We start from the raw sequence: 16,978 nt of genomic DNA on the forward strand, positions 1-16,978 counted from the left end.
GCATTGGTAAGCTCGAATGGCATCACCACGAACTCATAATGACCATAACACCATAACGAGTCTGAAACATGGTCTTCTCCACTCCTCCTCTCTGACCCGGAACTGATGATACCCCGACCTCAAATCAATCTTGGAGAACCAAGATGCACCCTACAACTGATCGAAGAGATCATCTATCCTCGGGAGTGGATAACGTTTCTTCACCGTCAACTTGTTCAACTCCCTATAGTCAATGCACATCCGGTGCGAGCCGTCCTTCTTCCTGACAAAAAGGATCGGTGCTCCCAATGGAGAACTGCTAGGTCGAATAAACTGCTTGCCCAGCAGTTCCTGCAGCTGTGAACACAGGTCCTGCATCTCGGATGGCGCCAACCGGTACGACGCCCTGGCAATAGGACCCACTCCGGTACCAGATCGATCCGGAACTCGATCTGTCTCTCCGGAGGTATCCCTGGAAACTCCTCCAGGAACACGTCAGCAAACTTCCTAACCACTGGAACCTCTTAAACTAAAGCCTAATCCCTGACCTGTATATCCACCATATACGCTAGATAACTCGCACACCCATGTTGAATATACTGTCGAGTCCTGGCAGCTAAACAAAACCCTGATCCCACTCTGGTGCCCTCACCATATACAACCAGTTCTCCCCCACTTGGGGTTCGAACTACCACTCGTTGGCCCTCACAATCAATCATGGCACCAAACCGACTAAGCTAATCCATCCCTACAATACAGATGTTTTGTCAGCCATTACTGCAGCAATTAACATAATATTCGGTGATATCTTCAGTGGCCCGTATCAAGATCAAGAAAAAATTGAAGTTTTGTATAAATAGCAAAGGAGAATTTAATTGTTAGGCATTTACAAAATATTATTATCCCAAATGTTTGGTCTGTCTTAAAAACCCTGCAGTGTTTCTCTATCCACTTGTTCAAAATCCTTAGATTTTCAGATTATCCTTTTTCAAAATGTTTATACTAATGTTCGTCAAGTTTAATTCAAGAAGATACAATTTAAACGACTATTGTTTAATTCTGTTCTAGATATCATTTTGTTATCAATATCTTGTTTAACAATAACAATATTGTTTTATTATCAAATTCTTGCATAAGTATATTTATATTTTATAAGACCACTTGTTAGAATTTATTCGACCCATTTGACATTGTCTTAAACTTGTACAAGATCAAAAGGGTTACGGCTACCCTTGATGACCCATGAATGAGTCATCAAGCCAACATGAAAGAAGAAAGTCGTAATATTTGAACCTCAGACCCAATTTATATCCATTCTCACCCACTTACAGCAAAACAAGCAAATGGAAATGGGACGACATGTATATATATGATAGAGATACAATTTAATGTACAAATTTGCAGTTATGGAAGTAGAAGAGTATTCAACCAACCGGGCACACAATATAAATATAATTAACGTGATACTCAACTAGAAAGGTGGTCCCCAACAATGTAAAATATCTAAAACCTTACAAAAAAATCAATGAAAACAAGAAATCTTTTTTTTTTTTTTTTTTTTTGACAGAACCACCTCATCGTTTCAGTTGCTCAAACACATCAGCATTGAATAGTTATAATAAAAGAGACCATTTCAAACCTTTCTTGTCGATTTGAATGTGAATAAAAGATTAAGTTCTAACACATATAGATTTAAATTTAGCTTAGCATGGATTTCTCCTCAAGTACTCGACATCTGTATTCTCCTAATGCCCAAATAGGGAAGATGTTTCTGTAGGCAGCATAAGTAATCATGCAATTCCTGTTAAAAACCCCCATGATCTCCTGCACAAATGGATTTGATTTGATTTTTTTTAAACCATTTTTAATTAAAAAAAATTAAACATTAGGATGGAAATACCACCTTTTTTTTATAAAATATATTTAAAACTATTTTTAGGTATACAAATAAATTATAAATATACAAGTTACCATTTTAACAATAAAAGGGTATTTGGGTACTTCTAACAAAGAGGAATTGAATTCTGTTGGTCAAATGTTTGGAATTGAATTTCATAGGTTTTAAAATGGAATGTTGAAATCCATTAGTCAAATGATTTTGTGGATCCTTTGCAACAAACACCGGAATGGAATTTAATTCCAATTCTGGCCATCTCAAATGAAATCCAGCAAACAGAAAGCCCCCCTCTCGCTTTACATTTTGCCAAATTTAACTTTATAATTATATTTTATAAAACATATTGAGCTGATTTTAAAGGGTATCTGGGTACTTTTTGACAGACAAATCAATTATAAATATTTAAGTGACCATTTTAAAAAGAAAAGGATATTTGGGTATTTTTTTTAACAATGAGGAAATGCTTGGAATTAGTTTACATGGGTTTTTGTATGGAATGTTGAAATCTGTTAGTCAAAGGATTTTGTGGATTCCAATTCCATACTCATTTACAACTAAACGCCAGAATGGAATTGAACTCCAATTCCAACCAAACTAAACAAATCCAGCGATCAAAAAGCATCTTCATGCTTGAAATTTGTCAAATTGGACTGTGTTGAAAAGATATGTTATGAAACATGTTCAACTCTTTCCCTTTAAAACATGATAAGTGTGGTTTTGATTGATCATGTGAATATGCACTTTAGTGTGTGTTTGAACCCCACATTGTACCCAACGTTTTAGGGAAAAATACAAAAGAAACACTTACAAGTTCACACTATATCAATTTAAGTGCTCAACTATTTTGTGTACTTATCAAACCCTTATATTTTTTTGACTATTTAAAAAAAAAAAAAATACATTTTCCAACTTTGATATAGAACAAAATACTAAAGCACAATGTGCTTTCACCATCGAATCGATTTAGACACTAAAGAAGTAATAGTTGAATGAATAAAATGATGAAAATATGTTTTGATTTCTGTATTTAACCCACTGTAACTGTGAAAAACGTTTTTTTGTTTAAAAAAAAAATAAAATAAAATAATTTATGATGGTGAAAGTACAAGTGTTATTCTGTATTTTACCCCACCTGGTACATTACAATCCAAATGTGCAGATAATAAGTTTATAGGCAAGAGATTATTACCTGTTGTGGAAAATCTCCATTTTCCATCTGAGAATTAATCAATACTCTTGCTGCACGATGCAATGGTGTTGGATCTCTCTTGGCCTGACAAAAAGTTTGGAAGTTGAATAATTTCTAGAAAGGTATAGTATACATAATAAATTCACTGTTGACTTAATTAGAAAGTTTTATTAACTTTACACATTATTTTGAAACTTATCTACAGTTGTTAGAAAATTCTATTATGTATTAGGTTACTTAGGCTTATTACAAAATTAGCTGCAGATCTTGGGGTTGGGAATATAAAATAAACCTGGCTAAGTTTAATTTTCACACAGGAATGTGTCATCCTGCCTTAAGCAATTACCACAAGCAAGCATAGTTTGGAACACTTGCAAGATTTATCATTTATGTTAACAATATATACAAACAACATCAAACGTTCTTGGGGATATCGTGTTTGGTCATAAACATAAAGATTCCCAAGGCTTAATTTATATGCACATTGGGTTCACAAATTGATTCTCAGAAAAAAAAAAAAAAGATCCTTCTTACTTGGCATCTGAAACCAAAACTAAAAATGATGTGAATTTGGTTTGGATGCATACCTGCTCAGCATCAATGAGAGCTAGCATAGCCCATCCTGTGTTTACCACATGAGATCGATTTCCCTCAAGATTGGTGTACACCTGCATAGATTTAGAACACATTAACATATTGACAAAAGCATGACCTGAGAGGAATACTTCATCAGCTTTGGTGCTTGTGATCGACTTAAACTGAAATTTTAATAACTAGTTACCTTGTTCTGACAAGAGAGGTAGCTCTCCCCCCATCCCCCAGAAGCAAGTTGTTTGGACAACAAAAAGTTACAAGCCTTGCGAATGCTAAAGCAGTTAGAGAAGTTCCTTCCAGCAGCCACTAAGCCTTTCACTCCAAACCATGTGCCATACGTGAAACAAACTGCCCACGAACCATACCTAGTGAGCATTTTGCAAAAGCTTTTCATCAAATTTATATTTTCATATACAAAAACAATGTAACAAACAACAATAAGGAGCAAAACAAACCATGAACCATCTGGTGCTTGGATTTTTTCGATAAAGGAGGCAGATTTATCAATACAACGCTGTACCTCTTCTCGCCTATGCCCAGGGTACAATCTCTTGAATGCCACCAGAGCTTGAATCGCAGCCGAGGTGCACTCTACATATCTGATACATCACATTGCCATTGGTAACCCAACTTCACCAAAAAAAAAAAACGAAAATTGGAAAAGAGGTCCTGATCACTTACGGGTAGTCAATAACAATGTCACCAAAAGTTTCAGCAGGATTCACCAACTGGAAGTAGGATTATAGAGACAATTAGAAATGTCAGATTACATAATAAAATGATGTGGAGGGAGGCGGGATGCCAAAACCACTAATAAATAACAATCTAACTAAATAAATAGAATGTGGTTGCAGTCAATCATATTAATAAGCAAGTGCATGGGTACCTCCAACCAGCTGTAGGATCTTGTAAGTTCATATGTTGCAAAACTACCATCAGAATTCTGCAAAGGAAACAACTTGTCAGACATTGAAAATCATGTTAATGTTATGCTCAAAAACTAAGGTGTAAACACCCGAGCAAGAGTCGCCAGTAGAGCACAAGGTTTTCAGAATATGAATATGATAACCTGTAAAGATAAAATAACATTGACAGCATCATACAGCCGTTTTGCATCCAATGGCTCGTCAACGATTTTTGATGGCAATTTTGAAAGCAAGAGTGCCGCCTAAAAAAAAGAAGTAAAGAAAATAAAAAAAACTAAACTGGAAGCAATAATATTATATTATGGACAGCTTGAATACGATAAATAAATAATAAAAATAGTTAGTTGCCTTGAGCCCTTCTGCAGTACAATCTGAAATGGGCCATCCGTGATCTGCTGTTGAGAAAGGCCAAGCACCTTTTGAAATATGACGATACCAATAATCAAGATCGCCAGGGCAGTTATCCAACACCTTTGATTGAAGCAAATGCAATTTAAAAAAAAAAAAAAAAAAAAAAAAAAAAAAAAAAAAAAGTCAAGAAACAAGGACAACCAATATGGTTCTAAAGTTGAACTTCGTATGTATCCTTCACCTGTGACTTCTTTAAGAACATGTGTCCTTTTTTCAGTGTTGGACCAAACTCTTCGATGAGGTTTGTAGAAATAATTGCTTGAACGGTGAACGCGGTATCCCAAAGTTGACTACCATTGTAACCCTGCATTAGATGATGAAAATTCATTTACACTCTGATACTAATTAATATGTGCAGACAGAACAAATCAAATTTAATCAAAGTAAGATGGTAAAACCTGCATTTTCATGCCATCTTCAGCAAGCCAAAGATAATCATGTATCCTTGGGAGGTGTAGCTTGAAAGCCTCTGAGTTTGGATCTTCTGCCCAGCAGCAGAGCATATTTAACACCTGAAGAAAAGGTTTTAGATTAGAAAGGGAAGGCTTTCGATATATATATATATATATATATATATATATATATATATATATATATATCAAATCAAATCAAAATCATGAACCCATCCACAAATTATTTCCAAAGATAAGGATTAGATTATAATGGTATTATTGTTTACCTTGTTTACAGGCCCTATGCATATATAGCGAGTATTATCATCCTCATAATGGATGTGTTCCATTGCAGTGCGAAGAGCCTTCTCTCTCAGCTTCTTCCCAGGCCATCTCATCAGTATAGGCTCCACAAACTTGTCAAGAGTTGCCCAAAGTATGTCTTGGATGAGTGGGTGAGGGTAGTAAAGATCTTCCTGCACAAAAATACTTTAAAATACCTTAAGCCAAATGGAATTTATCTTCCTTATTGAAAAAAAAAAAATACAGATATTAACATTTAACAATGTTGGAGTTAATTGTAGTCTGGGATTGACAGCAATATGCAAAATGCAACCTTCCTTTATCTAGAAAACATCAAACTATAGGTAAAGAAAGACTAAGGTGGTGTTTTGTTTTTGGCAAAAGGTGTTTTTGACCTCTTATCTTATGTGTGCAGGCGGAAAGACATTTGAGGAAAAGACTGTTTGTTTACCTCATAAGACCTTCTAAGATAACAGGAAGGGGTACATCACACACTAATTCAAGAACTCAACTTAGAGTCTTAGACACACCAAATGCTTGAAAAGGGAATGGGAAACAAGGCCACTTAGTTAAGCCTCAACATGGGTTGCATGAGAAAGTATGAACTGTGTGGGACATTATTTATTGCTCAATACTAGCTAATGTGGGATAATCAAATTCAAGTGGGAGGGGTTTCAGTGTTCAATTATGAACATAAATGTGAGGTGACAACCATTTAATAATGGCTTGTGTCAAATGCAAATTCAGCATGAGGGAGCTTGAACGTCCCAAATCCCAATCTTTCAAAGTCCTATGGCCATGCAGTATTAGTCACTTCTTTCTACCGATTTGTTTGTTAATACTAGTAGTGATTTAACAATTTAGGTTTGAGTCATGAGACATGAGGTATGAGGGTTACTAAATTGAAGCAACGCATGTTGCAATTGCTTATCATCTAACCCAGACACGTCACATTCGTATGTGACAATAACAACACTCATATCTTACATGAGTCCCTACAATCTATACCTCTACTTGAGCATTTGTTACACTCAATAAATCCTCAACTACATCATTTGCTAATGTCCCAATCAAGACTTGCCTATCCTATGAGACGGCTTGCACTCCATAAATATCTCGAGAAAGCATTGAATAGATAAATTGCATGTTTTTGTTTAAGCATAGGCTTTAAAGAAGCATGTGCAGCCCCCTCTACCCACCAAAAAAAAAAAAGGAAAAGTTATACCCTCCAATTGCATTAAGTGATCAACTGAATAGTAAAAAGCTATAAAATAAGCTCCTACTGGAGATGCTCGAATACCATATACCCACTAATTGGTGTAGAAAAACAATCAAAGATTGTATTGATTTGTGAGCAGAAGACCACACACTTGCTACTATACAGTATGTGAAGTCAAGCTCATGTATATTAAGGCTTGGTTCTTGATCACGAGCAGAAAACCAAAATTTGATAGTGTTGATTCTAATTTGGGGTTTTATTTTACCCAAGGATCCAATGGTGGTGATATAAGAAATAAGTAAACAAAACTCTCAAAGATCAAAAACAACAAAGACATGTAAACTGCAAATACTTAAGGGGGTAGAATGTAAGGCAAGCAAATTAACAACCCTTGCAATCAATGAAGCTCATCTAAAACCACATGTGAGAAAAGAATAAAAAGCAATGTGAAGTTTATATTTGCTAGACTAGAAGAAAACTAATGGTGAATGGTGATTCACTAAGACGCCACGCCGCAAACAAGAAAAGGACAAATGAGGTATTCACTAATAGGGTACATGTACATCACAAAGAGGTGTATTTATATTGTAATTATAATAATAATAAAAAAAGAACACCAAGTCCTGTTAAATCATAATAGTCTGATTGGAAAGAGATAACCATAGACATTTATAAAATTTAATATGTGAACCAAATATCAAAGCATTATACTTTATACAAACCTTGGCACAGAGGTTGCGTGCATCATTCCAATCTATGTCGTGATAGGGGACTGTAAACAGCTCCTTTCTCAAGGCCAGAACCGTAGATGTGATAGGTCCAACAAACCTCTTCCCATATAAGTATGACATAGGCAGATACACCATCCGGCAGTGACACCACATCCTACCTGAAAAAAAAAAAAAAAAATTAAATGTCCAACATCTCATGTCATATAATAATATCCACAACAAACTGAATGAATTTATCCATAAATTAGTAGGTTATATTATATGAGGCACTCGCCTGGATGCACGGGAAGGAAATATGGAAGGACCCACATCTCAGGGGGCAACGGGTTATTTCCAGACCACTCAAATACCCCAAGTACCTATATATATACATATATCATTAGCAACATATAAGACGAATAAGGTAACAAAGAATTATATATAAACAAGATGAAGGGCAAGTTGCTATACTGAAAGCCAAAACTTTCCCCAAGATGTTATTGAAGTGGCACCACCATGATCCAAAATCCACTTCCGCCCCTTCTCCATCGCCCCCCCTTCTCCATCATTAGCTCCTTCACCCAGCAATCTCAAAGTGACATAGTTCAAGGCACTACCAAACATGGTGCTATGACCCTCGATGTGTAGACCCCATCCACCATCTCTATTCTGCACTTATGACATAACATTCTGTTATATTCTTTGTAAAGGGTAATAATACAGTTATACTTTGATTTTATCATAAGGATTATAACAAATATACTACACATGCCTGATGATTGTAAAGGTAACGGCACATCTCCCGTTTATGCTCTTTAGATAAGACTGCATTCAGTGCCCCAGTAATAGTTAGAGTAATAACCTGATGCATAAGATTAACTTGTAATGTCAGCAATTACATTAGTTGTTCATCTCCTGAAGAAGGTAATGTATTTCCTGCACATAAAATTCTGACAGCTGCATTACTGGAAAGCTAAAATAGAGTTGCCAGTTGCCACTCTCACACGAATGGATATATTCTTTTCAACTCTTAAGAAACCATAAAAGAAATGCTAAAACTCACCAAACCAGGCAATAAAAACATAGGGCCTCCATAGTCTCCTGGCCAATGCCCATCATCTGCCTGGAGGGTTGAATGGAAACCAATAGCTCTTCGTAAGACGTTTGTTACTTTCTCCTCTGTGATATCTTCAGCATCTTTTATGTTCACTCTAGGTGGGAATACAGAGAGTGACTTCTCTTTTGCAAACTACAAATTTGGTAGTATTAGATTCCAAACATACACTAGAAGAACCAAAGTTAAGCGCTTATGTAATAAAGAAATCTAGGTATTTTCACCACTTGATGTGATAAAGGCATTTCAATATCTGTAAGTCTGCCATTAGCCAAGCCAACACAGTGGAGAATTGGTTAAGACAGTAGTCAGCAGTAGAATTCATATCCTATAATATGGCAGGATATAGTAATACTATGTCTATATGAGGTTTGTTCCCAGCAAACCTAACCATCATCCATCCCATAAGTAACTAATTCGGTTAACCAATCAGTAAAAATCTATCACCTTCATAGTTCATCATTACATCATGTTATCAAGTAGTCAACTAACCCAGAATTTAGGATTTTTTTTACATATCACATGCAAATTTTACCCTTCTGTTTATTTCAGGCCACAGGCCCACACCTAGATAAGGCAGATCAAGGAATGCAATTGAGAGGACAGAATGATGGCAACTAAAGGTAGGCCCATATCATTTATTATTACTTGGTTATCCAGTTCAGCCATATGACTTGTACTTTGTATCTTTATGATCGATCATATCTGATGTTGTGCTGGAATCACCAACCATGTAATTCAACCTCATCTACGCAATATGACTTCTATAGGGACATCTACGCATTTTGACATTTTAACATTTTAACTCGATTCCATTTCTTTACTTTTCAAATCTTGGGATTAAAAGAATCTCTGCTGTCAAAACTTTCAACACTCAAAACTCCATAACCCCAACTACTCAAAACAAAAGGCTTCTCGCTACGTAAAAGAACATGTTGATTTTTTTCTAAAATTGATTTTGCACATCAATTACAAATGGATTTTCGTTTCTAAAAACAAATGTTGTAACCGCAGTCCGGCTTGTAAAACATGTGGCGTTAATTACAATGTACCTGACTGCGCATAAGCAGATCTGAACTGTGTTTTTTCTCAAACCGATTTTCATGAAAGGTCTGTCGAACTTTCTCGATATCGGCGAGTTCCTCAAGGGACCCTAGCGTGGGATCAAACTCCCAAAATTGTCGGCCGACGTGATCGTTTGTCGAACGCAGCCATGGACTCCCTCCCTCTGCGATCTTCAGTTTCCACATTGTTTACTTCACTACCAAAATCACGAAAATAGTCAAATCGTCACAATTACAGTTTCATGCTCCACAACACTAGCATAACAAAAAGAAAGAAATGCACAAATTCATACATTTCGAACAGAAACGCAAGATACCGAGTACAATCGCATATCAAAATCAATATCCCAAATAGACTATATGTATTGGATTACCGATTTAGAAGAAGAGAAATAGGGGCCGACTACGTGTGACACAGCTACTCCTCCAGAGTTACTGCTACAGCTACTACATATGCCGTTCCAAAAAAAAAAAAAAAAAGCTACTGCATATCAAAGATTTAATTTTCTAAAAATCCTTTGAAGAATTATAGTACAAGATTAGTCATTGTGATTTATAAAAATGCATTTACATCCTTTCAAAATAGTTGTATATTACTAGAAACTAGAAAACTGTAAAAATGATGCATTTTACTTTTTGGTTATATTTGAGACAGTTTCAAAATGAACTTTTTCATTTTAAATTTGGTTTATGTCTAACCGGACTATATTCAATTTAATATATTTATTGTTAAATTTTCTTTTATTTTGTTTAAAATTAAGCGTGAGATTCGTGTAAGTATTGACTATAAAAAAAATATCTAGATGTAAATATTAAGTATTTTTTAAAGTAAAAATTCAAAATAAATAGACATTCAACTAATAAACCAATATGATTAAAAAAATCAATAATAAAAAGATGATCCAGAATATCAATAATTGTCTAATCATCATTGAAACCATCAATCAATCGTTAATCTTAAGACTTTACATTTGGACCAGGCGTAGCAAGAACTTAATGAATCATTCACAATGTCTTGTTTACTTCTGTTAAAAACGTACATATTACACAGGTTGAAAAAAAAAGAAATATTAAATATAAGGATTAAACATTAATAAATTTTAAAATGATATATTTCAATAAGATTTAACAGAAATAAGGACTTATTATGTATTTAAAAAAAATGTTGAAGGGTTAACTATAGTTTGCAATAACTTCAACCAAATCACTTTATATTTTTAATGGCTGGTTAGTAGTTAAAAGTTAGTATCACCAAGTTAGTAGAATTCGCTAACGCCCAGATTAAAACTCGGGACCTTCAATCTAAGATGCAAAGCCTCTACTAACTGGGCTAGTCACATATTGGCAACCAAATCACTATAGTAATCATGAAATAAGGAATTAGTAAGTACTTTTAATAAAAACAAATCATTGAAGCATCAACCATAGTTTGCTATAACTTAAACTAAATCACTATGTTAATCATGAAATTGCAAGTGGTCATTTCACTTCCCATGTCATCTTCATATGGTGAAAACTATGCTTACGTATTTACATCAACTATGAAATGCTCTGTTTGCATTATCAAATACACATAAATATTCAACTTTTTTAACTTATAAATGAAATTGACACCAATTGTGAAAATAAAAATTAAATGATCCTTATTAGTTATTGTGAACCAAATTATAATATTTTGGGATGTTTGGAACCATTGCACAATCATTAAGAAGTGAGGCAACATGTTGAGATTAAAAAGTTCCACAAATTTTCTAGCCATCATTTAAACCACCAACTTTTTTTTGAAAGAGATATATAATGTTAAACCACCAACTTTTCCTTCTCTTATATCTAAAAGCTAGTTTGCAAATGTTGTTGTTTATTCAATATCATATGGTTGAACACTTAACCTCATGTTTTTCGTTAATCTTAACTTTACAGTTTGACCATATGTGGGGAGTGATGGGTTTTGAGCACTACATCATTCCTATGGTGTACATGCAAAACCTAAAGCTTTAGATCTAGTTTGTCTAATGAACATGCAATAATCATCCAAAGCCATAAACCCTAGATCTATCATAATATGAACTGAATTAAGGGTTTAGAAATTACCTTTGATTGTTATGTAGTAATAACAATCTATTCCTCCTTGTTATTGGCTTCAGAAAGCTTAGTGTCACAAATGTCACACCTCTAATGGCTCACAAACACCAAGAGCAAGAGGATGAAGAAGGAGAAGAGGAGAGGCACCCAAAAATGTCTAGAACCCCTAAGGAATCAGTTAGCCACGTTTTTGGTCCCCTAGGGGTCCTTAAATATGTGAGGCTATTAGGGTTTTGAACTAGGAAACCCTAATCTGACTGCTTAGGCCCTAAGTAGCCCATGGACTCCCTCCTTAGAGGCCTTGGACGATTTCTAATGGGTTTCCCCATAGAATTTGTCCACTCCATCCTCTATGGAGTCCATTATCCCAATATTCAACTATTACACGATTGACAGTTCCAGTCCCCTTTATTTAATTAATATCTTTTTAGCCACAAAATTAATTTTCATTATTTCTTGACTAATATTAATTAAACAATATGATTTCTCCTTTAATATATTATTCTCATAATATATTAATAAATCATAATTAATCTCATCTCCATAAGTCATCCTATCAAGTTGCTTTGGTGAAGACAACCCAAAAGGACTATGCACCATCGGGTCAAGTACATACCAAAATAGTTATGGGCGTAGACACTAATCCAACAGTCTCCCACTTGGATAAGTCTAATAACTATTATGTGTATGACTTCAGATCCTGATCCGCAATCATAGCTTTCAAAAGCCACTGTCAACTCTGATCTTCTCATAAACGCATCCTTTAGAAAGGATCATATATTCCTCCATTCTTGATATTGTATAGACCGAGACATGGATTTAAATCATTCTCTATGTCTATATATTGTTTCCCGACTTCCGATTTATGATGACTGACAACAGACTACAATTGAACACATCAACTTAGTCCCGGCTTGGCCAAGCACTTAGGGTGTCATCACTAAATCATCGAGGGGACCACAGATATCACTTTTATCCCACTTTGGGTAAAAGGAACGGATAAACTTCGATTCAATGCTCGCTTGTACTCACTCACCAAATTACACACAACAATACGTTTTATAACACCAAGTTACTGGTGTGTTTACATATTATCAATGTGTAACCGACTTGCAAGATACAGCTTACACATCTCGGTTTCAAGAACATAAGATATTATCGTCTCACCAATCACTCATGATAAAATCCATGAAGCGATCCAAGTGAGCGTGGGTTTATTCCAATACTCTAATCCTATAGCAGCACTCATGAACCCTGCAACAAACTTTTGCTATGTCTAAAACACTTTAGACAATCTACAGTCAGATTCATGATAGTCTTCTTTCATTCCTACTTCCAAATAATGAGTGACTGTGGAGGGTTTGAATAATCTTATTATTCGGGAAGTCAAAACATGCAAAGTGAAACACAAGAATAATACTAATCCTATATGGTGTCAAACCTTTGAGTATAAATAAAACATTTTATTTAATCACCATATTGATTACTTATCATTTGTTGTTTCGAGTAATCAACTTCTTACTTGAATTATAACTACAATTGTCCCATGCTCTTAACATGCACACAACGTTTACCTATGGTCCTTACTTTGTGAAATAGTATAACTGAATAACATTTTCAATCACACTTATTTCACAATTCCTAATCCATTAGTGTAAGAATACAAAATTCTCGCCACTACTAGAATATGTTAGATTCTAACATTTTATGCAACAGTCCTTTCGTAATGTCACGACACAAAAGTCACCAAGACTCGGCCAATGAAATTACAAAATACTCTATTGGAGATTGTTACAAGACAATTCCATAGTCATGAAGTCTCATATTCAAAGTACATTCCTTTGAACATCCTTCTTGCATAAAAGTTTATAATCTAGACATAGATTCTTAACGTCCAACTCCCAATAAGGAACATTTCCATATTTTCCATATGACAACTCATTCTAAATAGAATCTTATCTATTCATAATAATGTCAATATGGTCCATCCATAACTATACTTTCAACTATCCTCAAGCGACCAATCCTTGTCGAACCTTAGATTGTCCTTGGCAGTTGTTTAATTATTTTAGTCAAACCCGGTTCTATTCCCTTTTTCCCTCAAAATGCCCTAGGCATTTGGAAAATTTTAGAACGGTCGAATATTACAACATATGCAATCGATCATATACCTGAAGCGTATGGAATACAATTCATAATAAAAAACATGATACTTTACCAGTTTCTTACTATAATATCGTCATAATATTTCTATTTGTCGTGCTCTCAAAATTCGAACTATGAAGAGGGATGTCATAATCATAAATCGAACTTTGAGAATGCAAATAATAAATATACCCTTGACTAAATTCAATTAAAATTTCTCGATCTAAGCTCTTAAATTGGAAACAAAGTATAACATTCTCTCCCTTAATTATAGCAAAAACAACTTTTCTACCCCTGCAACTTTGCAAAGTGAAACTTTTGTTTTCTATAATTAATATTGCCAACTTGCAATACTTAAATAATAATCATGTTCCCACTAACATGATGATTATATCCATTCCAGCATAACATTTATGCTCCCACTAGCTTTGACACGTATTTAGAAACCAGTTAAACTTCTAGAAAACAATACTTATTGACTTCCAAAGTTCATTGTTTCTAATACGATATGCTTCGATAAGCCTTTATCTAAGCTTCTCAAAATCACACACCTTTCCTTAGACAGCTCACATGTGTGTCTAAACTAATTCAGAACTTATTTTACTAAGTCCCAAATATTCAGACTAATTGCCAAATCTCACAATTCGAACTATGAAGAGGGATGTCGTAATCATAATCGAATTTGAGAATGCAATTTACATAATCGCTATCTTCTTAAAATCTCTCTCAGTGAAAGTGTTTCCTCACAATCATTTTCATGAAGGAAAGAAACCTTATGACACTTAGATTTTATGGTGTATGTGTTCCTATCCATGTGAATTTGTCATAACCATAATCAAAATATAATGTTTGTGACAAATTCAAATCTTATGGACAGAACTTGTTCATTCTTAATTTCTTGCCATCAAGGGTCCCACCATTGCTTCCAAGTTATCTAGCAGTTCACCTATGCCAGTCAATGTACTTTCATCGAGCAAGGTGCTTGTCTTATGCAGTCTACTGAGAACTCGTAGAACTCATATACATAATCACTCAACATGATTGGCACAGAAATAGAATTTTGTCAACACGATAGGTTACAAACCTCAAGTCGTGTGCTAGTGTTTAATAGGTTTACTCTTGATTAGTTCTTGAATCTTTTCAAGATCTTCAGACTCCCACTGACCTCTTGACATATTAGATTCTCTTATCAAGAAACATTTCTTGATAAAAAAATATCCAAGAGTTAGTGTGTGTCTATATCAAGACAAACCATTACACACATTTGGTCTTAGTTGGTCCTTGTCTTCTCTAAGACATCATAACTTACCAACTTCAAACGTGCAAGAGTAAGAAAAACAATTTTCTACTTCACATTTGATGAGTGTGTGTCACTCAATTCACAATCTTGGAATACGATTCTAAGACTTGATTTTGGAACGAAGTATGACTCATCCTTTTGATTTAACCATTTCAACAATTTCTAATTCCTCCTCTTAGCCATTCTAGTGCACTAAGATGTCCTTTAGAGGATCAATTGTGATATGGTTCTTAATCATTAAGACGATCATAAAACTGATATAAAAGTACTCTCATTTCTTCTTAAATTGGAGAAAATTTTATCTTTCTGCCTTCATTGATTCTTCTTATTCGTTCTGCTATTTATTGAAACTTTTCAATGATTCAGAATTCCACTTAATCTTGTAAGTATAACCACATTTACTAGACTTTTGGTAAATTATGATTAATAGTCTCATTGTTATTTGTGGTGGACTTGACTAGTGCACAACATTGTGTCCTAGTCCTTTAATCCTTCACTTAACTCACATACTTGTGTGATCAAGGAATTAGTCTTAATTTCCTAAGTACCAAGATTTCCATACATCACATGATTCAAATCATATGATTCCAAGTTTTTCTCCAATTGAAACTTGGGTGATGGGAATATTTCCTTACTTAGAAAATTTTGACACTACCATAAATAACATAACTAAGAATCACATCCATTTATAGAAATACACAAACATCAATTTTTTTTCACAACGATTTCATTGCAAGGATATATATATATATATATATATATATATATATATATATATATATATATATATATAAGACAAATCAAAAAATTTATTTTATTCATAAAAGCAGCGGAAAACATGTCCTTACAATGCAAAATCAACTGAAAAGCTATGTAATCAAATATTCCTAACAATTCTATCATAACTTTCTAAGCTCAAAATGTGATCTTCGAATCCATGCGATCGTGATCAATTTCTTTGTGATCAGACTCATCTTGCTCTTCCATCAAGCTTCCTCTCTTTTCTTTGATCCTGCAAAACATTTAAATGTAATCTTATTACATTATGTATTAAGAATCAATGAATAGGAAATTAATGGAGTTAGATAGTGGATTTTACCTGAAGTAGAGCCATACCTCTTGACTCTCCCATCTCTTAGATTCTTTAGGTCATCTGGGCAGCTTCGTATCCAACGCCCCTTCTCTTGGCAGCAGAAACCGGTGGCTTCTCCAGGAGCGACCAAGGAAGCATGGTTGGTTGAATTACCAGACAAATATGCTCCATTACTTTGCCAAATCATTTATGAGTCAACAGCAATAAGCATGTACGTTAGGTCAATGAGGGTCGCGTCAAAATCCATCATATAATACTCTCTTATGAACTTATCATATGATTTAGGGAGTGACTGAAGAACCCAGTCTACAGCCAACCTCTTTGGAAAAGATGCACCCAACATTGTCAACCTATCAATGTGTGATTTCATCCCTAGGATGTGTGTCACACCCCCGAACCAGACGGCGGAAACGTCCGAGGGCTTGCGTGACTTTAATTGAATACCATCACAATGAATATACATGAATCATAACATAAACGTCACCATGCATCAATATATTACAACTGAAATTGTTCACATCAAGTACATTGTTTTAATATTACACATCCGTAACCTAAAT

The 16,978-nt window shown here is 34.6% G+C and overlaps 1 protein-coding gene across 1 annotated transcript; it reads right to left on the minus strand.

The window, feature by feature from the left end:
* Window positions 1-1,505: 1,505 nt before the first annotated feature.
* LOC111917974 (cycloartenol Synthase) lies at window positions 1,506-10,248 on the minus strand. Its single transcript, XM_023913615.3, has 19 exons — window positions 10,092-10,248; window positions 9,787-9,995; window positions 8,684-8,869; window positions 8,393-8,482; window positions 8,092-8,289; window positions 7,916-8,000; window positions 7,633-7,799; window positions 5,676-5,864; window positions 5,395-5,508; window positions 5,178-5,300; window positions 4,934-5,056; window positions 4,729-4,827; window positions 4,546-4,602; window positions 4,341-4,387; window positions 4,115-4,258; window positions 3,847-4,024; window positions 3,653-3,733; window positions 3,066-3,149; window positions 1,506-1,803 (listed from the first exon to the last, which is right to left on the minus strand). Exons 2-19 carry the CDS (start codon window positions 9,982-9,984, stop codon window positions 1,678-1,680), a joined length of 2,289 nt encoding a protein of 762 aa, XP_023769383.1. The 5' UTR covers window positions 9,985-9,995; window positions 10,092-10,248; the 3' UTR covers window positions 1,506-1,677.
* Window positions 10,249-16,978: the final 6,730 nt, after the last annotated feature.

Source organism: Lactuca sativa, chromosome 4, assembly GCF_002870075.4.
Source record: "Lactuca sativa cultivar Salinas chromosome 4, Lsat_Salinas_v11, whole genome shotgun sequence".
In the NCBI taxonomy this organism is placed as follows: domain Eukaryota; kingdom Viridiplantae; phylum Streptophyta; class Magnoliopsida; order Asterales; family Asteraceae; genus Lactuca; species Lactuca sativa.